At 37.3% G+C, this 24,150-nt stretch overlaps 1 protein-coding gene across 2 annotated transcripts in view; it reads right to left on the bottom strand.

Moving 5' to 3' along the window:
* Nucleotides 1–24,150, bottom strand: part of prkd1 (protein kinase D1) — a 197,325-nt gene that overhangs the window by 21,269 nt on the left and 151,906 nt on the right. For both annotated transcript variants that reach the window (XM_052013678.1, XM_052013686.1), the window contains 5 exons: nt 17,721–17,931; nt 14,828–14,905; nt 14,053–14,251; nt 4,096–4,219; nt 340–417 (listed from right to left, as the gene is read on the bottom strand). In XM_052013678.1, the coding sequence (XP_051869638.1) occupies nt 340–417; nt 4,096–4,219; nt 14,053–14,251; nt 14,828–14,905; nt 17,721–17,931 (690 nt within the window). The remainder of the gene's footprint in view (nt 1–339; nt 418–4,095; nt 4,220–14,052; nt 14,252–14,827; nt 14,906–17,720; nt 17,932–24,150) is intronic.

The following is a 24,150-nucleotide window of genomic DNA, read 5'->3' on the forward strand; positions in this document are numbered from 1 at the left end:
ATCCCCTTTTGCTTTTGTAGACAAAATGGATCAGTATGGAACCCACATATGGTTTTATTTTATTCATGTTTCAAAATACAAACTTAAACAATTTATTATACTTGTCAGATGTAGATATTCTATGTAAAAAAGGTAATTTGATTTACTTATTATCTGTAATTATTTTAAAACATATTCCTTATTAAACCAGCCAAAATGCTTTAAATAATCATTTGGAATAAAAGGGAATAAAAGCAAGAGTTCAACCGGAACTTTTCACTGACATTTAGCTTGCATCATTTTGGATTATTTATTCAGTGTTAATGTCTGACTGAGAAAATCAAGTAACGAAACCTTTACCTTGTAATATTTGCTTCCTGTATCATTCTGAAAGAGGGTGATACATTTACTGTCTAGTCTCCAATAGTGTCTTTTTCTCTATAGGATAAAACACACACTTCAATGTTAGAAAATTCTTAAAAGAACAGTGAATAGCACATTTAAATGGTGGCATCGTTTATGTACTGGTATTAGGCAATAAAAGCCTTCTGTGCTGAATAAATGTCAGTGTCACAGGCGGAGGTGTTTATACAGTACTGCGGAGGTTTTTATGCTAAGTGCCCAAAAAGGTTTTATCGATATTATGGTAAATCTCTTGAGACAGGATAATGCTAAGAGACTGATGCAAATTGGACAATACCACACTGAAGAGTCATATTATAATAATAAAAAAACTAAAACAGATTGTATTTCTCTTTCCTCTCTCTTCCTAAAGTTTGCTTGCTTACAATCTCCTATATATCCACTTGGTGTTCTATTTTATGCATATTTTTAAAGATTTTTCTTCTTCTCTCTGCCCTTAACGTCATTTTAATCCTATTTCCCAGCTTTAGCTTTTTGTTACTATGTGCACAGATTACTAATATCATAGTATCAAGAAAGCATGTTGACAAGAGAGTCAGATTAAAATTAGCTTTTTGAGAAAAAGGTAATTTATTTTGTGAACAATATTCCATACGTTAATTATATTTCCAGGATTGTATTAGCTAAGGTTACACAAACTGAAATATCTAATTTATAAGTACCAATGGATAGAATTATTTTAATTCTTCTCTTAATCTGAACGGTGAGATCATATAAAGTGTTTCTCTCATTTACCAATGCAGTGAAAGGATGTTGCAACATGCAGTGAAATTAATACTACATAATTGTTTTTGTATCTAAACAGAGACAGCTTAGAAAGTGTATGTGCATTAATAAAGAACATAGCATGCCAGGCATAGGGTAGCTCACAAGCACCATCTTCTGGAACTACAAATGCATAAAATAGATTGTTTGTGTTTAATGTGCAACGTGCAGTTGTAATTATTTGCTGAATTACTCATATGCACTTTCTGATCAGCTTTGTAAGGTAAGAGACACAGAGGGAAATGATAATAGACACAATGTCATTTATATTGAAAACAATATTTAGACTCATCAGTTCCAACCTCTCCAAAGCAGAAATAGGTCAGCAATAATAAAACTTTAAAAAATTTGCTAGTTATTTCCTACATAGCAACATAGGTGAAACAAAACTTAAATATGGATGTTTAAGATATCATATGCAAGGAAATAACTGCTCAGACTGTGGCAAGATCTCTAACATAAAAGGTGACTGATGGAGAATAGCATCACTGGTGTGGCTGTTTCCAGGGAGGCTGAGGAGAAGTTCTTTCAAATCTGACAACAAATCATTGTTATTAACTGCACCAGAGGCAGAGATCCAAATTTCTTGCTTGTACCTGAACTTTAATGATTTTGATGCAGTGACTACAGGAAAGCTTCTCTCACACCTGATCTCACTCTCTGTGTTTGGATCTTTCTACTGATCAAAGGTTTATACCCCAATTTCTTGCAGGTTAATAGGTGGCAAGTGTACTGTGTCTGACAGTTGCACCAAATTTGAACGTTAGAATTTTTTTCCCTTGAAGTCCACAATGCTTCTCTGTTTCTGCTTAAAAACAGTGATTGCATTTTGGGTGAATATACCGAGTGCACTGTCAGTGGCAAGAGACTTGTTTGAACTGGCTAAACTCTGTGAAGTAAAGCATTTAACCCATTTTATACCATCTATGGAAGGATTTGCACTCTGCAACTGAACCATTTGCTCTAAATTGTAGAAAGAGGAAGTGTTGAAAGGAATTAACATCTTTTTTAAAGACCATGATATAATGCATAAATTGACAAGTAATGATCAACAACTGGAAATATGAGAAATTTATGCATTTCAACACATAATGCACGGCAAATCTCATCCAATTTTTGAATTGAACTTTGTGTCAGATTTAACTGAAGGCCAGGTTTGGTGCAGATTTTTCTTCATCTTGCAGCTTAAGATATTTTTACCCAGTAGTTTCCTGCAAGTGTAATTTAAATTTTGCATAATACACTTGAGTGAACAACAGGATAAATGTAAAATATTTAACCAAAGGGATTTAAGGAATGGGGGATAAAAGGGAGAACTACAGAGATGGAGGGTGAATAAACTGCTGAATCCAGTGTAGGAAGTAGAGTAGTTAACCAAACTGAACTAGTATTCATAGGCCTGAACTTTTGATCTGCAGACACAAATTCAAATCCACTTAAGCAGCAGGGGGATTTAAATTCAGTCACCGAAATAAATCTCGAATTGTAGAAACCATTTAGTTCAATAATATCCTTCAGGGAAGGTCTGGCCCATGTGTGATTTGTGACCTAGCAATGTGACTGATCCTCAATTGGCCTTTGACATGGTCTAGCAAACCATGCAGTTGGAGGAGCTATGGGAATGGACAATAAATGCTTCCCTACCAGCATTGCTTATATCCCATGACTGAATCAGAAAAAAGTGAGAGGGAGAGGATGACTTGAATAATGTGACAGGAAAAAGATCAGAAAGGAAAATGAAGGAAAAAAAGTTGAAATCTGGCATTTTCAAAGTTTTACTGACTTTCTGAAGGTAAGAGACTGTAGCACAAGTCACTTCCCTTCTGGATCAGAGAAGTTGAGTGGTGTTGCACTAATTATCATGTTGCTAAAAATTTACTTACTTTGTTGAATTTAATGAGTAATTAATGTGTAGATTTAACAATTATTTTTGAAAATAACAGGACATTCAATGGCTAGATGGTGCAAAAAATAAACTGCTGGAAGAAGTCAGCAGGTTAAGCAGCATCTACAGAGACAAAGGAATGGTCAATATTTTGGGTCGAGACCCTGCCTTGGGACTGGTCCTGATGCAGGGTCTCGACCCAAAATGTTGTCCATCCCTTTGATTCCAGAGATGCTGCTTGACCCGTTGATTTCTTCCAGCAGTTTGTTTTTTTTCCACCAGATTTCAGCATCTTCAGTCTCTTTTGTCTCAGTGGCTGAGACAAAATGCACATTCACTGAACTTGCAGGGCAATTCCTCATTAACAACAGCCAGTGTCAGTCACACACCATGATATTTTCACCATGGTGCTGAGTAATTCTGACCAGGCCATTCACAAGCTCAATTCCTGGTCTTCGTTTGGTTCACATTCCCTGAATAAGGAGTGTATTCTGCTACTTCTTGTAGCAATGCCATCACTAAATTTGCTTTTCCAATGGTATTTTGCATGTTAATTAAATGGGCATCAGACAATCCCAAGACTAAGAGCACATCAGTAAGTCCAAATTGGTTTTGGACTACAGTTTCCAGTCTCAGTTCTGGTTCCAGCCAGACCCAGTTTATACTGATATTTAACAGGGTGTAGATCTCCTTCCCCACCAAGTCAGATTAAAAGTTCATGGACAGCCTGTGGCACTGTCAAAAGTGCTTGACGCTGAAATTATTTTCAGGGGGATTAATGGAAGTGCAGTCCACATGGTGGAAATCCCAAATGATTTACGATTACCTCCTACGTGGAAGTACATGTTTCTTTTCTTAGATTGGATCCTTTCTAGAAACTTGTACAGAAACATCATATTCAACAGTAGGCAGGGATCACTTTGCAGCAACGCTAAAATTGCAATCCATTTGCACCTATCCTGGAACATAAACATGTGTCCTTCACAAAGGTGCACAGACCAAATATCGAACATCTGGCTGGTCTAAATCAGTAATGTTCTTACCAGAGTGTCCTTGCTGGTGAAGTGAACCATCCAGCCCTCCTTCAGCACAGTGCTACTCCTCCTCTTGGTGTGTTTAACAGACTGTACCACTCTCATTAAAGGAATATTATTACTTGTGGAAGGGCTTAAAAAGGAAAAAAAACATTACTTTGAGATGCATTTTTCTGGGAGCAAGGTGATGTCATCTGTTTCTTAAATCAAGTTCAAGACTTTGAACTTTATTTTTTTTACATTATAATAGTATTTTTCATTTAACTGTTTTAAAAACATGGAAGGAATTTTAGCTGAGACATGACTGAAGAGTTCCCTGATGGCTCAGTAGTAAATTGTGTTGCTCCTTCTGGTGCAAATTCAGATGCTGGCTTTTGTTGGTTAATATAAGCAAGTGTATGTAGCCTGGGATGAGACAAAATGAGATCATCATACTATTATCTCCAGCTCTCTCAATATGTTTACTGTATTATGAATATTTCTATTTTCTCCCTTAATGCTCTTTCTGGCCGATTATCCAAACATTTCGTTAGAAAGGAAAACCTTCCTATTACTCAGTTCAAATACTTGTTCTTAGTTTTAACTGTGTCTAGCACGTGGCACTGTTGAAAGTGACTAAACGTTGGCATTTTCGGTTAAAGCACATATCTCAATGAGTTTCCCCTTCAAGAACCTTCATTTTGGATTACAGTGCTTTAATTCTGTAAGTGTTCATTGTAGCTCATTCCCATTGCATTTAGAATTTGTCAAATTGTTTTTACTTTGTTACTTCCCCAGTGTCTGCTTGCTTTTGTGACAGTGGTGTGATTAATCCAAAGATATATAATAAAATAAAATGTCCACGTGCCCTGCGCATATCTCAGTACCGAAACAGCCTAGAGGTCTGTAATTTTGGATATAAGTTAGGTTTAGCATAAGGATATGAAATCCTCCGTAGCCCAAAGGGGGCTTAATTTCAATTTTCCCCATTGAAAATTGATGAGGTATTTTTCAGATCCATTTTTGAGGTAAGTTGCAGAGATTTTCTTTTGAGTTGGTTGTTTTGAAATCAGATTTATTTGTCTCAATTCAAAATTATACCCATCATCGTCTAGCCCAGAAAGAATGGGTCACTGCAGAGCTTCTTAAGAATGGAGGGTGTGTCCCGCACAGTAACGAAACAACCTAGAGGTCTGAAATTCCTCATGTAAGTTAGGTTTAGCATAATGATATGCACTAAACCCTTTGTTTTTCTAACCCCCCCCCCCCCACAGGAGGCCCTCCACATCCCAAAAGCGGGCTAATTTAAATCTTCCCCATTGAAAATTGATGAGAATTTCTTCAGATCTATTTTTGAGGTACTAACTATTTGGGTGTAACTGACCCAAGTACTTTTGGTCAACCTGAATGACCAACAGAAATTGAAAATTTGTGTGCTAAGTTCCTGCGGGATACCAACTATGATTTAAAGTAGTTAGAAGAATATATCCGAGAGAAAGAACCAAGCTTCATGAGATACCAAAGAAATGCCTTAGATACCATTACGGAGGCTGTTTACAATGACCAAGGAATAATTTTTTTTGCTGCTTCTGGTGGAATGGGAAAAACTTACCTTGCTAATTTACTTTTGGCTAAAGTTCAAAGACAAAACATGATTGCCCTGGCCTTGGCATCATCAGGCATTGCTTCAATACTTTTGATGTGGGGGGGAAAACTGCAAGTTAGACTTTTAAACTCCCTTTCAGTGAGACAACTGTGGAGCCTCCTACATGTAACGTTGGTCGGGGAACTGTAATGAAAAAAATTCTAAAGATTGTAAACTTATTGTCTGGGATGAATGTACAATGCTCACAAAGCAGCCAGTGAAGCATCAGAATGAATGTTGCAAGAGCTTAGACACAATAATAAATTAATGGGAGCTGTTACTTTAGTGCTAGCTGAAGATTTTTGTCAAACACTACCAGTAATTGCACAAGGTACTAGAGCCTGCATTAAAGCATCATATATTTGGGAAAATGTTAAACGACTACAGTTGAAAACCAATATGCCAGTGCCTTTGACAGGCAATCTATTTGTAAGAGAGTTTGCTTCGAATTTACTCAAATTAGGAAATGGGAAATTAAACATGAATACTCAGCAGGAATCACTGATGAAAAATTTGGGCCAAATTGTTACATCACTTCACAATCTGATGGAAGCTGTTTTCCTAAATGTCACTCAACACTATTTGAATTACCAATGGTTGCATGAAAGAGCAATCTGAGCACCAAAAAATGACACAGTGCAGTCCATAAAGTAAAGACCTTCGTTCAAAGCTTTTCAGACAACCTGTACGATATAAATCTATTGACAATGTGACAGACATTGATGGGGCTGTACATTTTCCTCTTGAATTTTTAAACTGTCTGTCACAACTTGGTGTGCCATCACATAATCTTGAAGTTAAAGAATGTGCTCCAATCATGCTACTCAGGAATTTGGATCCACCAGTACCAAGCAACGGCATAAGATTATCAATTCAAAAATTACTACCATGTGTAATTAAGGCTACAATAATGAATGGCAATGCTATTGGCAACAACGTTTTCACATCTTGGATACCAATTATCCCATCTGATCTACCTTTTCAATGGAAGAGATTACAGTTCCCTGTTCAACTTAGTTTTGCATATGAGCATTAACAAGGTCCAAAAACAATCACTAAAAATTGTTGGTCTTAATCGTGAAACTCAATGCCTTTCCCATGGTCAGCTACCGTATGTGTTGGTTGTTCCAGAGTTGGAGATAAAAATAATCTGTACATTTTTACAGTGGATTCAAAAGAAAAAAAATAGTGTATTCTGAAGCACTTCAACATTGAAATTGAGTAAATTTATACATAGAGTCATAGAATCACACAGCACAGAAGCTATACACAGGGCCAACAAACATTCTCCTGGAGGGAAGATTGTGGGGGAAAGGAATAGTCAATCTTTTGGGTTGAAACCCTGCATCAGGACACTGCATGCACAATGTAGCAAGCAGAGGTGATGGCAGAAGGTTGTTTTTTGGACTGGAGGCCCATGGCTAGTGGTGTTCCCCGGCGGTTGGGGCTGGGCCTATTACTATTTGTAATCTATATCAATGATTTGGATGAGAATGTACAAGGCATAGTAAGTTTGCAGATGACACTAAAATAGGTGGTGTCACTCACAGTGAAGATGGTTATCTGGATTTAAAAAGGGATCTTGACCAGCTGGGTAAATGGGTTGAGGAGTGGTAAATGGAGTTTAATTTGGATAAGTGCGAGGTGTTGCATTTTGGGAAGACAAATCAGTACAGGACATTCCCAGTCAATGTTAGGGCCCTGGGGAGTGTTGTAGAAGGACCTAGGAGTACAAGTACATGGTTCCCTGAAAGTGGCATCGCAGGTAGACAAGGTGGTGAAGAAGGCTTTTGGCATGCTGGCCTTCATGAGTCAGGGCATCGAGTATAGAAGTTGGGATGTTATGTTGCAGTTGTACAAGACATTGGTGGAGCCATATTTGGAATATTGTGTTCAGTTTTGGTCATCCTGCTATAGGAAAGATGCCATTAAAATGGAAAGACTGCAGAGAAGAGTTATGAGGATGTTGCCAGGACTTGAGGGACTGAGTTATGGAGAGAGGTTGGGCAGGTTGGGACTTTTTTTTCCACAGGAGTGTAAGAGAATGAGGGGTGATCTTATGAGGGGCGTAGATAGGGTGAATGTGCACAGCCTTTTTCCCAGGGCTGGGAAATCAAGAACTAGAAGGCAAAGGTTTAAGGTGAGAGGGGAGAGATATAATAGGAACCTGAGGGGCAACTTTTTCACCCAGAGAGTGGTCAGTATATGGAATGAGCTGCCAGAGAAAGTGGTTGAGGCAGGTACATTAACAACATTTAAGAGGTACTTGGACAGGTACAGTACATGGATAGGAAAGGTTTAGAGGGATATGGACCAAATGGGACTGGCCTTGATGGGAATCTTGGTCAGCATGGATCAGTTGGGCTGAAGGGCCTGTTTCCCTGCTGTATGACTCTATGGCCATTTAACTTCTCCTTTCTGCCCCTTTCTTCTTTCTGCGCTGCTGCGTTTTCCTGTTTTCTTCTGAGGACATGTTGTAAAAATAATTTTTGTGTTTCTATATACTTAAAAGAATGAGGGATGACCCAATTGATCTGCTATGGTAGAAGCAAAAGCTACCACTTAATTCAGTTTCTCAGCGAAATTCTACCACTCTTTACTTGTATCTATTCTTCCAGCTCAATTAATGAGTAAAGGATAATATAATCCTAGTGAGTTCTCAATGGTGGAGTCTTTCTTACAGATACGTTCTGAATGTCAGACACAGCAAATTTCTTATAAGTCATTTTATGTACACTCTTCACATATATTAACCTCTCACATGTAATAAAGATCATTCCAACAGATTCCAATATCTTTCACTCATTTCTTTCTCAGGTTTTACTTTTTCTTCTCACAACTTTTATTTCCTTATTATTTCATTTCAATTTATGCATTTCCTCTTTGATTACCTTACCTTTCCTCATTTACCTTTCATTTCATCTTACCTTTCCCCCAAACCAATTGCACCATGCCATCCCAAGTTATCCAGTCATCTTGCTACCAGCAACATGCCATGGTATCTTCTGTTTCTAAATAGGACAAACCACTGCTACATGCAGAAATGTGAGTTTAATATTCAACTGACAGTAAAATTGCAGATTTTATGCAATGCTCGGGAACTGAGAGTCCAATGGGCAAAATTAGCCACACTCTTGTGAACCAACATATGGGTGTGCTGCAACTTAAACAACAAAGCTGCAGATTTATCATAATTAAGATCATGAAGAGCAATTTTTTCTTACTTTCTGAAGTGTATAAAATCAATGAGGTGACCTGATAGAGGTGTATAAAATCATGAAGGGCATGGATAGTGTGAATGCACACAGTCTTTTTCCCAGGGAAGGGGAACCAAAAACTAGAGGGCACAGGTTTAAGGTGAGAGGTCAAAGATTTAAAAGGGACTCAAAGGGCAACTTCTTCACGAAGAAGGTGGTGTGTATATGGAATGAGCTGCCAAAGAAAGTGGTTGAGGCAGGTACAATGACAACATTGGTGACAACAATGACAACAAGCTTGGTGGGCACCATGGTCGGCATGGATGAGTTGGGCTGAAGGGCTTGTTTCCTTGCTGCATGACTATATCACTCCACATGCTTTACACATAGAAATACATTTTTAACCTTATTTCATTGATGTAATCAAGAAAATTGCTCCAATTGAACTTTTTTGTAAAAATGTCATTTCCTGTTACAGAAATATTTAGAACTTTCCCAGTTTTAACTTAAGAGATAGAATGTTTATAGAAAGCACACATATTGGTACCCTACCTATTCTTCCACTAAATTGGCAGCAAGGGACTGTGGTTATGGTTGGAAGATCTAATTTATTGGTGTGTATATGTGTTGAGACTTGAATGAAATAATCATGTGATGACCTTTGCAGGAAATTTACAATAGAGTCAGAATTATGGAAATGCTACGTTGCCTTTGCAAAAAATAATAATCTACACATTGAATTAAAAAGGTTGTTATCACAGAATTTATGGTTGGGGATAAAAAGCTGTGACTTTTTTTCTTGCAAATAAAATAGATATGTCTAAACAAAATAAACAGCAGCTTGAGCTCCCAATTTACTAAAATGATGATAGCTGGAAGCCATGTTGCTTTCCAAGATAAAACTGTACAATGAACTGTGCGGCTTGTAAACTCAATCTATAAATAATTCTGCAATGCCATCAGAGCCTGATTTTTACGCATAAATTTTGTTAGTGCTCAAACATTGAAACTGTGTTTGCCATCAACTTTGTCATTATATTTCTAACTAGAAGATTTTAATCCAGAAGAATTTCATCAGTTAGGAATTTTGACATAATTCCCATTTGCAAGGTATATGTCAAAGCGTTGGCTCCCCTGGTGTTTGCTTTCTGCCACGTAATAAGCTCAAGGCATTCATCTCAATTTACAGCAGTTAATTAGTATAATCAAATCAAGAAAAGCATGACTACTGTACATCAGTTCACAGGAAATATGCCTGGGTTTTGTATGGAGAACATTTAAAGACAGCTTGACAAGGTTCAAATCTCAAGTTTTTTTTACAGTAGAATCAACGTTACAGCTAGCATTTGATAAACTTTATAAGTCACGCCATTTAAATCCTAAAATGTTCCTGTATTGTATTAAAATGTAGTTTAAACTATTATTTTAAATATGATTTAAAGTGATGCTTTGTTGCTGTTTAGTGCAGGCATCAATTCTCAAAAAGTAAGCATAAAGGCTTGGAAATTGAAAATTAAAAAAAAGGGATGCTTTCTGTAACTTTAGAAAATCTGGGATGTCCAAAACTCCCTCTGTCATAGACCATTTTAAGGAACAAAGCTGAGGTATGAGTAATACACTTCCACCAGCCCAAAGCCAAACTTCTATATGGATTGTTGCAAATAGGGAAGGAGTTCTAAAGTTAATGTTAATGTCTTATGGTATCTACACGTTCAATGAAAATGACTACTGTAGAATGCCTGCCTCATTAAACTGAGGAATGTAATGGAAAGAAATGTATACTGTTTTGTGATATTAAAAAAAACTGGATCTTCTGTTCACCGGCAACTTGAGGATTGGCAGGAACCCCCCCCACCACCACAGTTTTTTATGAAGGCATCCCGAAAGACCACTGCCTTTGTCAAAGAGTTTGTATTGCACTCTCAACTCACTGTCACAATTGGTGTGATACTATTAATTTTGTGCAATTATTCATTAAGTGCTCCTCTGTCTCTTAGCTGTGCTGAAAGCAATTAGGTTCTCTTCAAAAAAAAAGTAATAAACAAGGAATTGCCAATTGAAAACATCTGTGGTTGGCCTCTTTCCTGTAACCTGACCAAACCTGGGAAGCAGTAAATATCCAATATAATGGCTTATTAGATAGAGATGTTGCTGAGGTAGTTCACCAACCAATGGCCAAGCAACTTAATTTTTCTTTATTTAAGGATTGTTACAAATCGAGAAGGAACTCTTGGGGCTGTTTGCATAAAACTTTAGTTGCTAAATAATCTCACATTATGTTGCATTTTGCTGCTTTAAGAAGCTTTCTTTCTTTCATTATACAATGTAACAGTGCTCCATGGTTACTGTGTGTAAGTGAATGCAAGACCAATCTCATTCTTAAAGAGCAAGGGGTTCAATGAGGCAAGCCGTGGGCTCTGTGATACAATACAATGACAAACTTCCCAAAGTAATTAGCAGGCCTTGTCCAGGTTAAGCTTATAAATACATCCTCCCAACCTTCTACACTAGGAAAGAACAGATTGCAAAGGAAGGAGCAGTTTTACACTTGTGTCTGACGAGAGTAGAGTCAAGCTGTGCCCTGTTTATCAGTCTGGAAAACAGAAGTGCTCTGCTCAGTAAAAATGGATAAAGAAAATCCTTCTGAAAAACTATGTTTTTGACTTTGATGTAGCTATTTCAAATTATTGATGTTGGCTGGTGGTCTTTATGTGTTAGCCACTGTTAATTGCATGTGGGAACTTATCAAGTACTTTAGCGACAATATTCAGCTCAAGACTTTTTAAATTTAAAATCATGTACACCTTTACTTCACTATACCAATTTTTAAAGGCAGAAAGAAAAAAACAAATCTCCTTGAACAATAGGTTAAAACAAAAACTTTGAAACAGAAAATTCTATGCCTCCCACATGAAGCAAAATAACACATGACATTTCCTGTTCTTCAAAGTTGACACAGACAGGTGCATTAGACATTTAGAACTAAAACAAAATGAATACAGAGGCTCTATATGTTATCCATTTTGTATAATGTATTGAAACATTAATTTCGGCATAGACTCCAACAAAGGTGACTCAGCCAATTTATCTTTATTTGCAAAAGTTGCCCAATTTGTCCACAAATTTCATATGAGCTAATTCCTTCACCCCCTCCTAATGCTGCTAATGTGATTTTTAACAGCTGCTACATGTCAAAAATTTATAAATATCCTTTTAATTATGACTATTATTAATGCATTAAACCTTTATAGAATATAGTTTTTTGCATCTGCCTTGATATAAAATTAATGTATAAAGTATTCAGAAATATGTTTGTTCTCATTAAATGAAAACCCCTTTGATTTAGTGGATGTAGGAATATCGCGAATCACAGCATATGCTGAAGGTGTGTAATCTTCAGCTGTGAACATGATAAAATGTGTCACTTGGCCTACAATGCATCTAGTTAAAGAAGAAGGTTGTACATCTGAATTTTTCCCTAAAATAATCATATAAGAAGCAACGGCCTAGAAATTCTCTTACACAGCACTATGTTTTTATGCAACATGTGAAAACAGTTTGGGCTTTGAACATTGAAGGAGCTCTTACCTGGAAGGCTGAGGCCAGCTTTAGCAGGGCACAGGCCACGTGGACCCTTGTTTGAGGTGCAAGGAAAAACTTTCTCTGGATGAGGTGCTTCTATCACTTCATTTTCAGTGATTGCAACACCTCCCCCACACTCCTACCGATGTCCTTGTTGAATCTCAGATTTCTCCCAGAACTTTTCTTCGTCCCTCCCCACTCCTGACCCTCTTCTCATCACTTTACCTACCACAATCACCTCCTCATCCTTCCATCATCACTTCCTCTGCACCCTCAGGTGATCCTCTCCCTCCTAAAACTATCGACCAATAGATGCCCTCCATAATCTTGACAGAAAGTGCAAGAACCAGTCTGCTATGCACCTCACCTTAGGCTTTGTGGATAGTAGAATATTAAAGTCTTTGGGTATGTGCAAAGCAGGTATGGGCCTCTTCAATGGGTGTTTCCTTGTGTTGAAATTCCTTCCCCCCTTCTCAGTTTCTTCCAGAATTTTACCATGCATAAGCTTAAACTTCTTCAAAATCCTGTTTCTCTTCCCACAGAAGCAGCCTAACGTGCTGCGTATTTCCAGCATTTTCTGTTTTTATTTCAGATTTCCAGTATCTGCAGTTTTTTTAATCTTCAAAATTCACTTTTTGTCCTTCACTCCTGACTTAACAACCCTAAGCTGACTGGCCACTCTGGTTCACTGGCTTATCCTCCTAATTTATCTCTGCCCCCATACTGTGATACTGTTACTAAAAATCATTTGATGATGTATGTTTTTCTCTGTAACATCTACAATTTCAGGTTATTTCTTCTGTTCTGACCGACGACGCACATGCCCCCTTTTACTATATCAAATCTGAACACAAAACATTCAGAAACTTTTATCCTAACCTCTGGATCTCTCTTGAAGCACTTTTACCATGCTAACTTAATCCCTGTTTCAAAGAGTTTCTCAAATGGCTAAGACGAGGGGGCATAATTTTAAGGTGATTGGAGGAAGGTATAGAGGGATGTCAGAGGTAAGTTTTTTTTACACAGAGAGCGGTGGGTGCGTGGAACGCACTGCCGGCAGAGGTCGTGGGGCCAGATACATTAGGGACATTTATGAGACTCTTAGATAGCCACATGAATGATGGAGGGTAATGTGGGAGGGAAGAGTTGGATAGATATTAGACCAGGATAAAACGTCAGCACAACATTGTGGGCCGAAAGGCCTGTACTGTGCATTAATGTGCTATGTTAAAACTTCATTCTTTTGGTTATTCTCATGTGCTCTCTTCCTGTGATATGGCCTGGAGCACTTCAAGATGCTAATGTGCAAGCAGTCATTGCTCAGAGGGGATTCTGAACCAGGCATCTTGACAAAAATCTTCTCTTTCATCCATGAATGTTTTCCATGAACCAGGAGCATTGTCTGAACCATTGCATTATGGAACACAACTGGCAGCTTTAACATTCTATCAGATGCCATGCACTACTCTATGAACATGAAACACTTAACAACGTACAGTCAAATTAAATGCATCTATTTAACAGGAATCCCTTCAATATCAGCTCCTATGAGTACAGACTAACCTTATTGCACGGTTTGCATCATCATGTTCATGGTCCTGCATGTCACCACTGTCACCGTGGCTCACAGGGATTAACATTTCAGAGTCATGCGAAATGGACTCTTCCATATCATCGATAATTGCACTGTTTCTTTCACTGTCATTGTCATCACTTCCTTCTTCCATTACCACATCTGACTCTGCACCAGGACTGAGCAAATCTATTAAATAAACAAAACACACAACCCAATCACAAATTCCATCAGGGATGCTTGAACCCAAGTTATAATTACAGAGAAAAATGACTGGGAATCCACAGATCATGAATGTAACATACGTGATTGTAAGATGTTGAGGGAACATCTCATTGACTTTTATTTTACAGTTTCAGTGCTAACATGAATAGAATCCACACGTGATCACACACCATATATATATATTCAATGAAATATTCAAGTACGTTATTGTGGCAAAAATATTCTTGATCACCAACAACCAAAATCTTTGAATTATTTGAATAGAATGTTGCATATTTTGTATTAACAGTTCTTAGAAAAACGATCCTGCAAAGATGTGGATATGCAAATCAACTCAACCAAAATTAATTTTATTAGTCTCTTGACAACCGATTTTTGTGAGGCAACGTGATAATTGAAATAGACTGTGGCCTGCAATTTCAATGGTATCCTGACGCAAAATGAAAATGCTCAGGAAACTTAGAACTAACCATGAAGCTCTGGTCAAAGTTCCTCAGAAGACTGATGTTTTGAGATGTGGAAATGGATGTTCCAACTTACCGCCATTGACAGCCACTTCACCAAGGCAATTATTTGGCACTTTAGGGGCACAACGCTTATGACAGTTGAACTTGCAATCTAATACAGAAGATAAATAAAATATTTAGCTCAAAGTATTTGAATAGAATGTTGCATATTTTGTATTGACAGTTCTTAAAAAACAATCCTGCAAAGATGTGGATATGCAAATCAACTCAACCAAAATTAATTTTATTAGTCTTTTGACAACCGATTTTTGTGAGGCAACGTGATAATTAAAATAGACTGTGGCCTGCAATTCCAATGGTATCCTGACACAGAATGAAAATGCTCAGGAAACTTAGAACTAACCATGAAGCTCTGGTCAACATGCAATCAGAGATTCAGGAGAGACTAAACTGGAAGGAGGCATTTCCCCAGAGGGAGGGTGGGCTAAAAAAATTATAGTTAGGCAGGAACCAACCAAGCATTCCCTGACATTTAAGGCCCAGGAGGTGAGTTGTGCCTCTTCAATTACAGTGTGAACAAGGTGAAACAACATGAAAAAACATTTTAATAAAACATAATTATAGAGCAAGTAAATTAAATATAAAAACATCCGAAAGCAGTGTTTTAGTGTATTATAGTCCCTGCGAAACAGTGCATTGGTATCATTGGAAAAAGTAGCATATTATTGCCTGCCCCATTTATACTTCAGATGCTGCTATTAGTCCCTTTAGCATGAACTGCTACATTTTCTCGAAGTAGTTACATTGGAAGTTTTGGAACTCTGCCTTAGCAATGTTGAATGAATTGCCACGTGTCGAATGCTGTGTGACTAGGAAGGAAGCTTTGAGCTGATTTCAGTCTTATGTACCACTTCTCATTTTAGGTCATAGAAGTCACAGATTTAGCAGTTGCTGGAGTAAAAACCTCAATCATTTCTTATGTCCCGATGATGACATTCAATCCAATCATGGTACACCAATAGTTAGGGAATTCGATATTTATGCTGGTAGATGATGCACCAGTCAGGTAGATTGTTTGGTTTTCGATGGCACTGACCTGCTTCAGGGTTGTTTCAGATGCATTCATAGAGGCAAGTATGTACTCTGATTTATATTTTGCAGGAGATTTTAGAGGAGTCAGGACTTGAGGCACCTACCACACAGTCCACGGCCCCAGACCTGTAACCACTGTATTTCTATGCCTGGTTCAGGTATATTTCTGCACACTGGTGACTTTGGGATTTGACACTGGCAATGCCACTGAATGTTTTTGCAATGTTTGAGGAATAAATGTTACCTAACAGTCACTGCCTCAAGCCCAGATGCTTTCCATATCTTGGCGCATCTAGACATGGATTGCTTCACTATCTGAGGAATCCTGAATGGAAATGAGTGCTGTGCAATCATCGACAAATATTTCCATCCCAAGCCTCGTAATAGATGTATGATGAGGCAATTAGAGATAGCTGGGACTAGATCACTGCAGTAATTTTGTTTAGTGGTCCCTTCATGACCTTCCCCAAATTAGCAAGGTTATTACGTTATCCTTAGAGCAATCTGAAACCCTTGAGTATTTCCACCAAGTCCTGCTGGACAATAGTTAGGATAGGAACAAGCTGTTTTTCCCAAGTTAAGGCTCAGTTTCTGTGTAATTTGCTGCCAAGTATTTCTGCTGATTCTCAGGGAAACATGCAAGTTGATAATGTGTGTCATCATGATTGATTGTCAACAGAGATAATCGTAAAAAGAAATTGGCTCATCAACACCATCTCCCAGAACCTTCTTTCAAATTAACATTATGATCTAGAATTCTTTGCTTCGTGGCTCAGTATCTCAACCACATGATTCCTTTTTGTTCCATTTGCCTTCATTTTTACACTATGGAAATTCTTGTCACAGCAGTGCTTAGTATTTATGAATATGTTTGAATTTTTGTTCTCTGCTGCTGAGAGCACAGAATGTGGATGCAGTTATGCTTCCACTTTCCATTCAACAAAAAGGTGTTTCAAGTATGTATTGCTTCGAAAGAGGCAACAGTTCTGATCTAACTGCAGTGCATTAAATATCAGAGATGAGACCCATTTGGGGAAATCATCTCGCACCACTTGAGCTTGGCACAAAGCAGAGTGTGACGTCAATGCAGTGTGAAGCCTGGTTTAAGGAATTCAGAGTCTTCTTAATGGTGTGAGAAAGTGAAGCTTGTATTAGGCTCTCAAAACATCAAAATACACTGTATATGGAATTCTATGGGTTTGTAATATTAGTGCACTTTTCAACTCTTGGCTCAGTTTTGGATTAACCACTCCAACTGGGTAAAAGTTCCCATGGTATACTTCCAGATATTAAAACTGGGTTACTTTTTGGGAAAAGAAAATCAAAAAGGTCATAGATAATATGGAGCATCTGTCTTTTCCCAAAGACTAACTGGCATAGCTGGCAAAGGTCACATATTACAAAGCTGCCGGGTCCCAAGTTTTTTGATACCTCTTTCTGAAGCAGCTGGTTCTGTGAAAACCCAATTTAAGTTAGGCAAATGCCTCTTGGACATACATTATTATATCTGAAATCATACCAGAAGTTAAATTGATCAAGAGTGGTGAGGCGCTACAATGGTTATATTGTAAATGAGCTCCAAAAACAGAATTTCAAAGTTTAAAATCAAGTGGAGAATGTTGAAAACTTGTTCAAGCAGGAGACTTTTAAATAATATTAAAATATATCCTCAATGTAACATGATAAAATATATGCAACAGAGATTTTGTTGATCATTATTGAAGTTTTGTATGATTTGAATTCATTTAATATGCCAAAACTTTACTGAGAAAATTTAAACTGAGAACACAATTTAATCCAAATATTGCTTCCAGAGAAACTGCAGTCTTCACTGTTTAAGGCAATAGTACATGCATACTGATTACGGTACTCACCTTTACACTGCACTCCCTGTCTAAAAAGTCCTTTCAAAAGCTTCTTGCAGTACTGACAAACAGTGGGACGAGTGTAGGAATGAATTACAAATGTGTGAGGCACTTTAACCTTGGAAAGGTAAATTTTATCCAGCTTAATGGGACGGCCAATGTATGGCTGTGAGTTTGAGCGTTTCTCTCTTCCAATGAAAGATTCAGATGGTGTCTTCTGCTACAAGTACACACAACAAAGTGTCATTTTCTTTGCACGGTTATTTTTCTGTAACATTTCGAAAAGACTTGTAAAAACGTGGCAAAATATACACAGGAATTAGGTATTACCTGATCACTTATGAATGGTACATATTATAGAAACACATTTCTATCCTTTACTATTTTTTCTTGCACTGTTAAACAGCAATTTGCACTTTGATTGGCTTAAATTTCTACACCAATTGGTTCACACTTAGCTATCAGAGAACATTACACAGGGTGAAAAGACATATGTTGAGTCAGTTTTAAAGTGCTTTGGAAAGTGAGAGGGTTAAGCAAGTGCAATGTGGAGCTATGAACATAAAGTTAGAGATAACATTTAGGTTAAGCACCAAATGAATATACAATCTTTCCATTATGTTGCATCAGAAATATGATTGTTATTTTCAATTAATGATTCAACAGCAGTCAACTTGCATGGGTTTTAAAATACTGTTTTATCTGACATTTTCTTTGAATTCTAAAACATTTGCACTCTGTGTTTTCTCAGTTTCCGGCAGATGCTACAAGTACACCTATTATGCAACTTAAATACTAATGTATTGAACTCACAGTATGTTGGTATTTATACTACAAGTGTGAGGGTAGATTGCTGAATAACAAATGTACTCATTTACATAATTTATTCCACTGTTGGCTGTGGGATTACTTACCCTGCCGTTCATTTCTTTAGTCCCTTCCCCAGAACCAATTCCATTGCCATATTTTTAGATGCAATATTTCAACATTATAATGAAGGTAAAGCCTGCTCCTAATTTAAATGCTGAATAATTTGAATTAAATTAAACATAACTAGGAAAAAGATGAGATGTATATAATTCATTTTTTTGAATCCAAAAATACCTCAAATTAGCAGCAGCAGATTTTCCCTCTGTGACTGGGATTTAAATATTAAGAACAAATATACACTCTGCAGCATTATTGGTAAGGTCTGATAAAGAGGTTCTGTTTGACCCTTCAGCTTTGCATTTGGCAACCTTAGACAAATATCAAAACCTGTCATGTGTTTTAAAATCTTCACATTCATTCGAAGCCAGGGAGTCAAAAGTTTAAACTATTTTTGAGCCTATATTCTGACGTTGTACCTATTCCTGGTTCATAGCTTTGCAACAGCTCTTGCAGAATTACTTATAGCGTTAACTGACCATGAAAATAGTAACCAAGATTAAATAAAATTATACAGTTAATAGATTGTTATATTAAAGGTATTGCATGTATCTATTCTCTGGACATTGTATTATTCTCACATGAGGAGAGCCTAAACTTAAAATTGGTCACTTACAAAATACTTGGGATGCTTGTCAAAAGATAAACCATATTCAGTTATTTGATATTGATTATTCTCTCGATCTATTGCAATGCCATTTGGCAGTAAGGTATGTGGATGAAGGTAACTAAATTGTTTGTCTCCTGTGAATCTATATATATGCAGCAAATGTTTATTAAGTTATGTTAAGATATCTTTATTAGTCACATGTACATTGAAATGTACATGAAGGTATTTGTACGTACCTCAAGAATGGAGTCAAGAGGAGACTGAATCAAGCAGTACAAAGTAAAACACAGGAAATACACAAAGAAAGAAGAAAGAAATATATAAATATTTTGGTGCATGTCTGCAAGACATTGACAAACTAAGGATGGAAATTTCTAATCACATTATAACTAGATTGAATTGAAGTCACCATGGTTTAAAATTCACTTTCATCATTTTCTTCGAAATAATTGACATGTTAGTTGTCTGGTATAAATGGGAATATTTTGCAAGAGAGTTACTAAGTGAGGTGTAACCTGATTGATAGCTTGAAAAGTATACATCTGCACCTCCTAACAGTCCTGGCCACATTGCAACTTGGAAATTACTTGCTGCTGCAGTGGACAACGCAGAGATGTTTTGGGTTGTGCTGGAACACCACCCTGAGCAATACGATGATTTATCTAATGGGAGTGCAAAGGAAGCAAAAAGGAGCCTATGTGAACTAGAGATCGCTTGGTGTGATGCACAAATGAATGACTGGATTTAACTAATAAGACTAATTATCTTAAAATATTTGTCTTTGCATGTCAGTTTAAGGCAGAACTCTACCTACAAAAGTGGTAGTTTAACCGGGGCCTACCAAATTTTCAACTTAGTGTTAGAGTTGCGGGGATGGGGGAGGGGGGGTATGATGCAAGGAGTCACGGCCTTTGTAAACACACAACCACAGTCCAATTCTGTAATGATTACCATTCTGCAAGTCTGAGAAACTCAATAAAAATCCAGAAGTGATTATGTCAATGTTTATACACCAAACTGTCCTTCAGATGAAACAGAAAGCAGAACCCATCCATCCAAAAAACTCAAATAGACACATTTTCTATGATCAGAATCCAAATGTGTTTCCTAATGTATCAGTAACAGCATAACACAGTTACCCATAGCCCACATGTGATCTCCCAACAAAGTACTTCAGTGTACACTGCAGGTCCCAAAGCAACACAGCTAGTTGTGGCAGTGAAACATCCTGCTTTATTTATATTAAATTACAAACTGAAAAAATTAAAGTAATTATTTGCATTATGATGGGGGAGGGGGAGTGCAGATAGCTTTCAAATCTACTCAAGATGTCAACTGAAGCTGATGCACCTGATGTTAAATTACATACTTCAGCATACAAGCTGATCGAGAAAAAATTGTGCATGTAAATAGCATGTGCCCCCAAATACATTCTCACAGGTGGTTGGATAAAGAATAAAAAATATAAACAATTAAGGGAAATATTGAAGTACCATCCAGTGCTCATGTTCATCTTCACAAAAAATTAATAACCCGAACTATTACTGTTTAATTAAAACCACAATCACTGTTAGAACAGAAAACAATCCAGAGAACAATGATTGGTGAATGTTCTCCATTCAGGTTGGATGATGATGTCTTGTTTGAACATTCACTTTGAATCATCAGACCACACTGGTGTTAATATAATGGAACCACATCACTATTTTCATATATATGCTATGTTTACATTCTTTCTAGAAACAACACATAATGCACAATGTACTCTTACTAGACCACACTTACCCATGACAGTCAATTTTATTTTTGAAGATTTTGTTTGAAAACAGTTTGACAAACTAACTTAATTCCACATTTGTCTCTATCAGAAACCCAACTATACCATAAGACACTGCAGCTGGTTCTGCAGAGAAAACTGTACCAAAAATTCAATAAATAAAAATAAAATCACTGGAAAAGATCTATTAGCCTGCAGGTTCTTACTTTTCAGAATGGTGCAAGCTTGGATTTATTGATACGACCAGATTTGCTTTGCTTTTATCCAATAACAGGTCCAAAAATTGGTTCTATACATGAACATTACAAATTATATTTCTAAATTACATCTACATTTGCAGAAGTCTACCAGGTGAGAGCCGACACCAAATTTTAGTCATAACATATGCAGTCGTTCAACAGTGGCCTATTATTTGAACACAAATCACTGCTCATACGACACAATAATGTATCTGAAACTGAAGACTCAACTGACCCTTAGTTCATTGCCCAGAATCTTATGCAACTTCTTATCGTATCTTTATTGACATCTCTAAATCTTTTTTTAAATAAAATTAGCAGTTATTTATCTATTCCTTATTGGCTGTCAGCTCATCCTTGTCCAGTTTGGATCTCACTTAGGACTAATGGTTGCCTGCTGTTTGGTTTTGTTTTACCTTCCAATAGGCCCCTCTTGTTCTTCCTATATCTGTTTGTCTGTCTCATTATCAGAAAATATTAGTCTTTTGAATGAATTTGAACCAATGTGAATGAAGGTGAATTCATACAACCCCATACAAAATCCATCAAACGTTGCTCTCAGCGTCCATTTTACCAAGATCTTTCAAAAATGGTACTGCTGTAATAGAGAGAGATTCAATTTGAGATTGGCTATGCAATCTAATTTCCTACATTGTCCCATGCACATTTATATTATGGACAAGCACAATGAACCATTTTGTTATTCCTCATGCCACTGCCAAAGGTGTCCACCTCAATGTAAAGCAAACAATGGGGGGAGGGGGTGGTGGTTGGGATATGTGGAACATTAAAAGTAATGTTGAGAAAAGCATTTTGAGAAAGGACTTGGAGAATGTTTCCTCATTGACAATATGTTCATCGTTTTCTCCTGGTCACTTCCGCAAGATGTGCAGCAAGGGTCGTTGTTTAGAGATAGGATGTATTTTCAAGAAGCTATTTACAATTGCCTGTTAAATGTACTTCCTCTCTTTTAAATACTATTCATCCAAATTTGAAACTAGAAACATGCTATACATTTAGATTATACATTCCTTAAATATGGAATTCTGAATTCACAGAATCTGTCTAAATTCTTAACAAATAAACTTTATTTTGCAATAAACTGAAACAAACCTTTTTAAAAATTGATATACAAGTTATATCTATGGAGTATGATTTGAACACATTCAGCTTTACCTTAGATATTTGAGTGCCATCATTAAGTGCAGTAAGCACTCTAACAATAAATGTTTTAAAAGATAACCTCCTTCCAGGACATGACAGTGAAGAACTTAATTTATATTTGAGCAGCAAACAGAAATCCATCATTTCCAGAATGCCAGCAATTTACACCCAACAGGCAGAATCTAGCAGTGAACATCAAAGATTTGCACTACCTTTTCTCAAAGGTAACCATTTTAAGAATTTTTGTCAAATACATAGTTAAGTTTCCAAATCAAGTGTCTCTGCTGCTTAGCATAATTATGAACCAAATGCCGAGATTAAAAGGTAAAAGGTCTACACCAGCTGCTGATATTTGTGCAATTTTATTTTGCATTTATTTATCCCACAGAAATTTTTACAGGTTTTTAAAGGTGTTCTTTTAAACAGCTGCTTTTATTTTGTTGTAAACACAAACCTCTTATGTCTAATCCCATGAGTTTCTCAATAGGAAACATTAAACATTCAGTGCAAATTACAAATGCATTCAAAGATTTCATTAAACTGCATAAACCATGCACATTATTTTATTCACGACCAAACTAGTAGGCTTGGTGTGGGCTACATTTATATCATCAGAATAGCTTGAAATAGCAAAAATGTCAGATAAGGCTTCATCATTGCCCCAACACTTTTCTCCATTTTTCTTGTCACAATGTTCCACCTCATCTCCATCAAAGTTCCTTTGGGAATGGAGATTATCTTCAGAATTAATGGGAAGCAGTTTTACCTTGAGTGCCTACACTCCACAACCAAGGTTATCCAAAGAGATGGGATGAACAGGGGTATGCTCGGAAGTAGAGCTCCAAGCCAACGTTATTTTTTCCACTGCAGCATCCAAGAGGATAGGCCTTACATTCAACTCCACAAAGGAAGAGTCCTCTACAACCTGCCCCCGTTGTACTAGACCGCCCTCTGACAATAAAGATTCGCAGCAAGATGCTGGAAAATATGGACCACTTTCCATATCTCAGGAGTCACCTCTTGGCAAAAGCAGATAATAAAGATGAAAGTCACCACCACCTTCAGTATGCCAGCAGTGGTTGATTGAGGAAAAGGTCATTTGAAGATCAAGGCCTGTCACAAAACTCATGGGCTGCAGGGCAGCAGTGATACCCAGCCTCCTATATGGTTCTAAAACCTGGACTGCCTACAGCAGGCATCTCGAGGCACTGGAAAAATTCCAGCAATGCTCTCTCCATAAAATCCACAAAATGCACTGGAAAGATCAGTAAACCAACACCAGTGACCTCTCCTAGGCCAACACCTCCAGCATGGAGGCCCCAATTGCACTCAGCCACCTCCTTTGGGCAGACTCTTTTGTTTGCATTCCCTAACATCAGACTTCCAAAACAGACACTCTTCTCTGTGCTCTATCACAGAACGTGATTACCAGGAGGACACAGGAGAAGGTTTCAGCATGTGCTCCTTGAAGAAATGCAACATTCCCACTGACTCCTGAGAACTTCTGGCCCATGACCACCTAAAGTGGAGAAGAGCATTTGGAATTGTATTGAGAACCACAAGACTATATATTGGGAGCACACAGAAGTGCTGTGTAAGCATCAGAATTAATAGACCACCTCACAAATTACCCACCCACCCACCCGCTCTGTCTGTTACCTCGTGCCCCATCCTGGCCTCATCAGCCACCTCAGAACCCACAAAACTAGAGTGGAAGTAAGT

This window comes from Pristis pectinata, chromosome 1 (assembly GCF_009764475.1).
Source record: "Pristis pectinata isolate sPriPec2 chromosome 1, sPriPec2.1.pri, whole genome shotgun sequence".
Lineage (NCBI taxonomy): Eukaryota > Metazoa > Chordata > Chondrichthyes > Rhinopristiformes > Pristidae > Pristis > Pristis pectinata.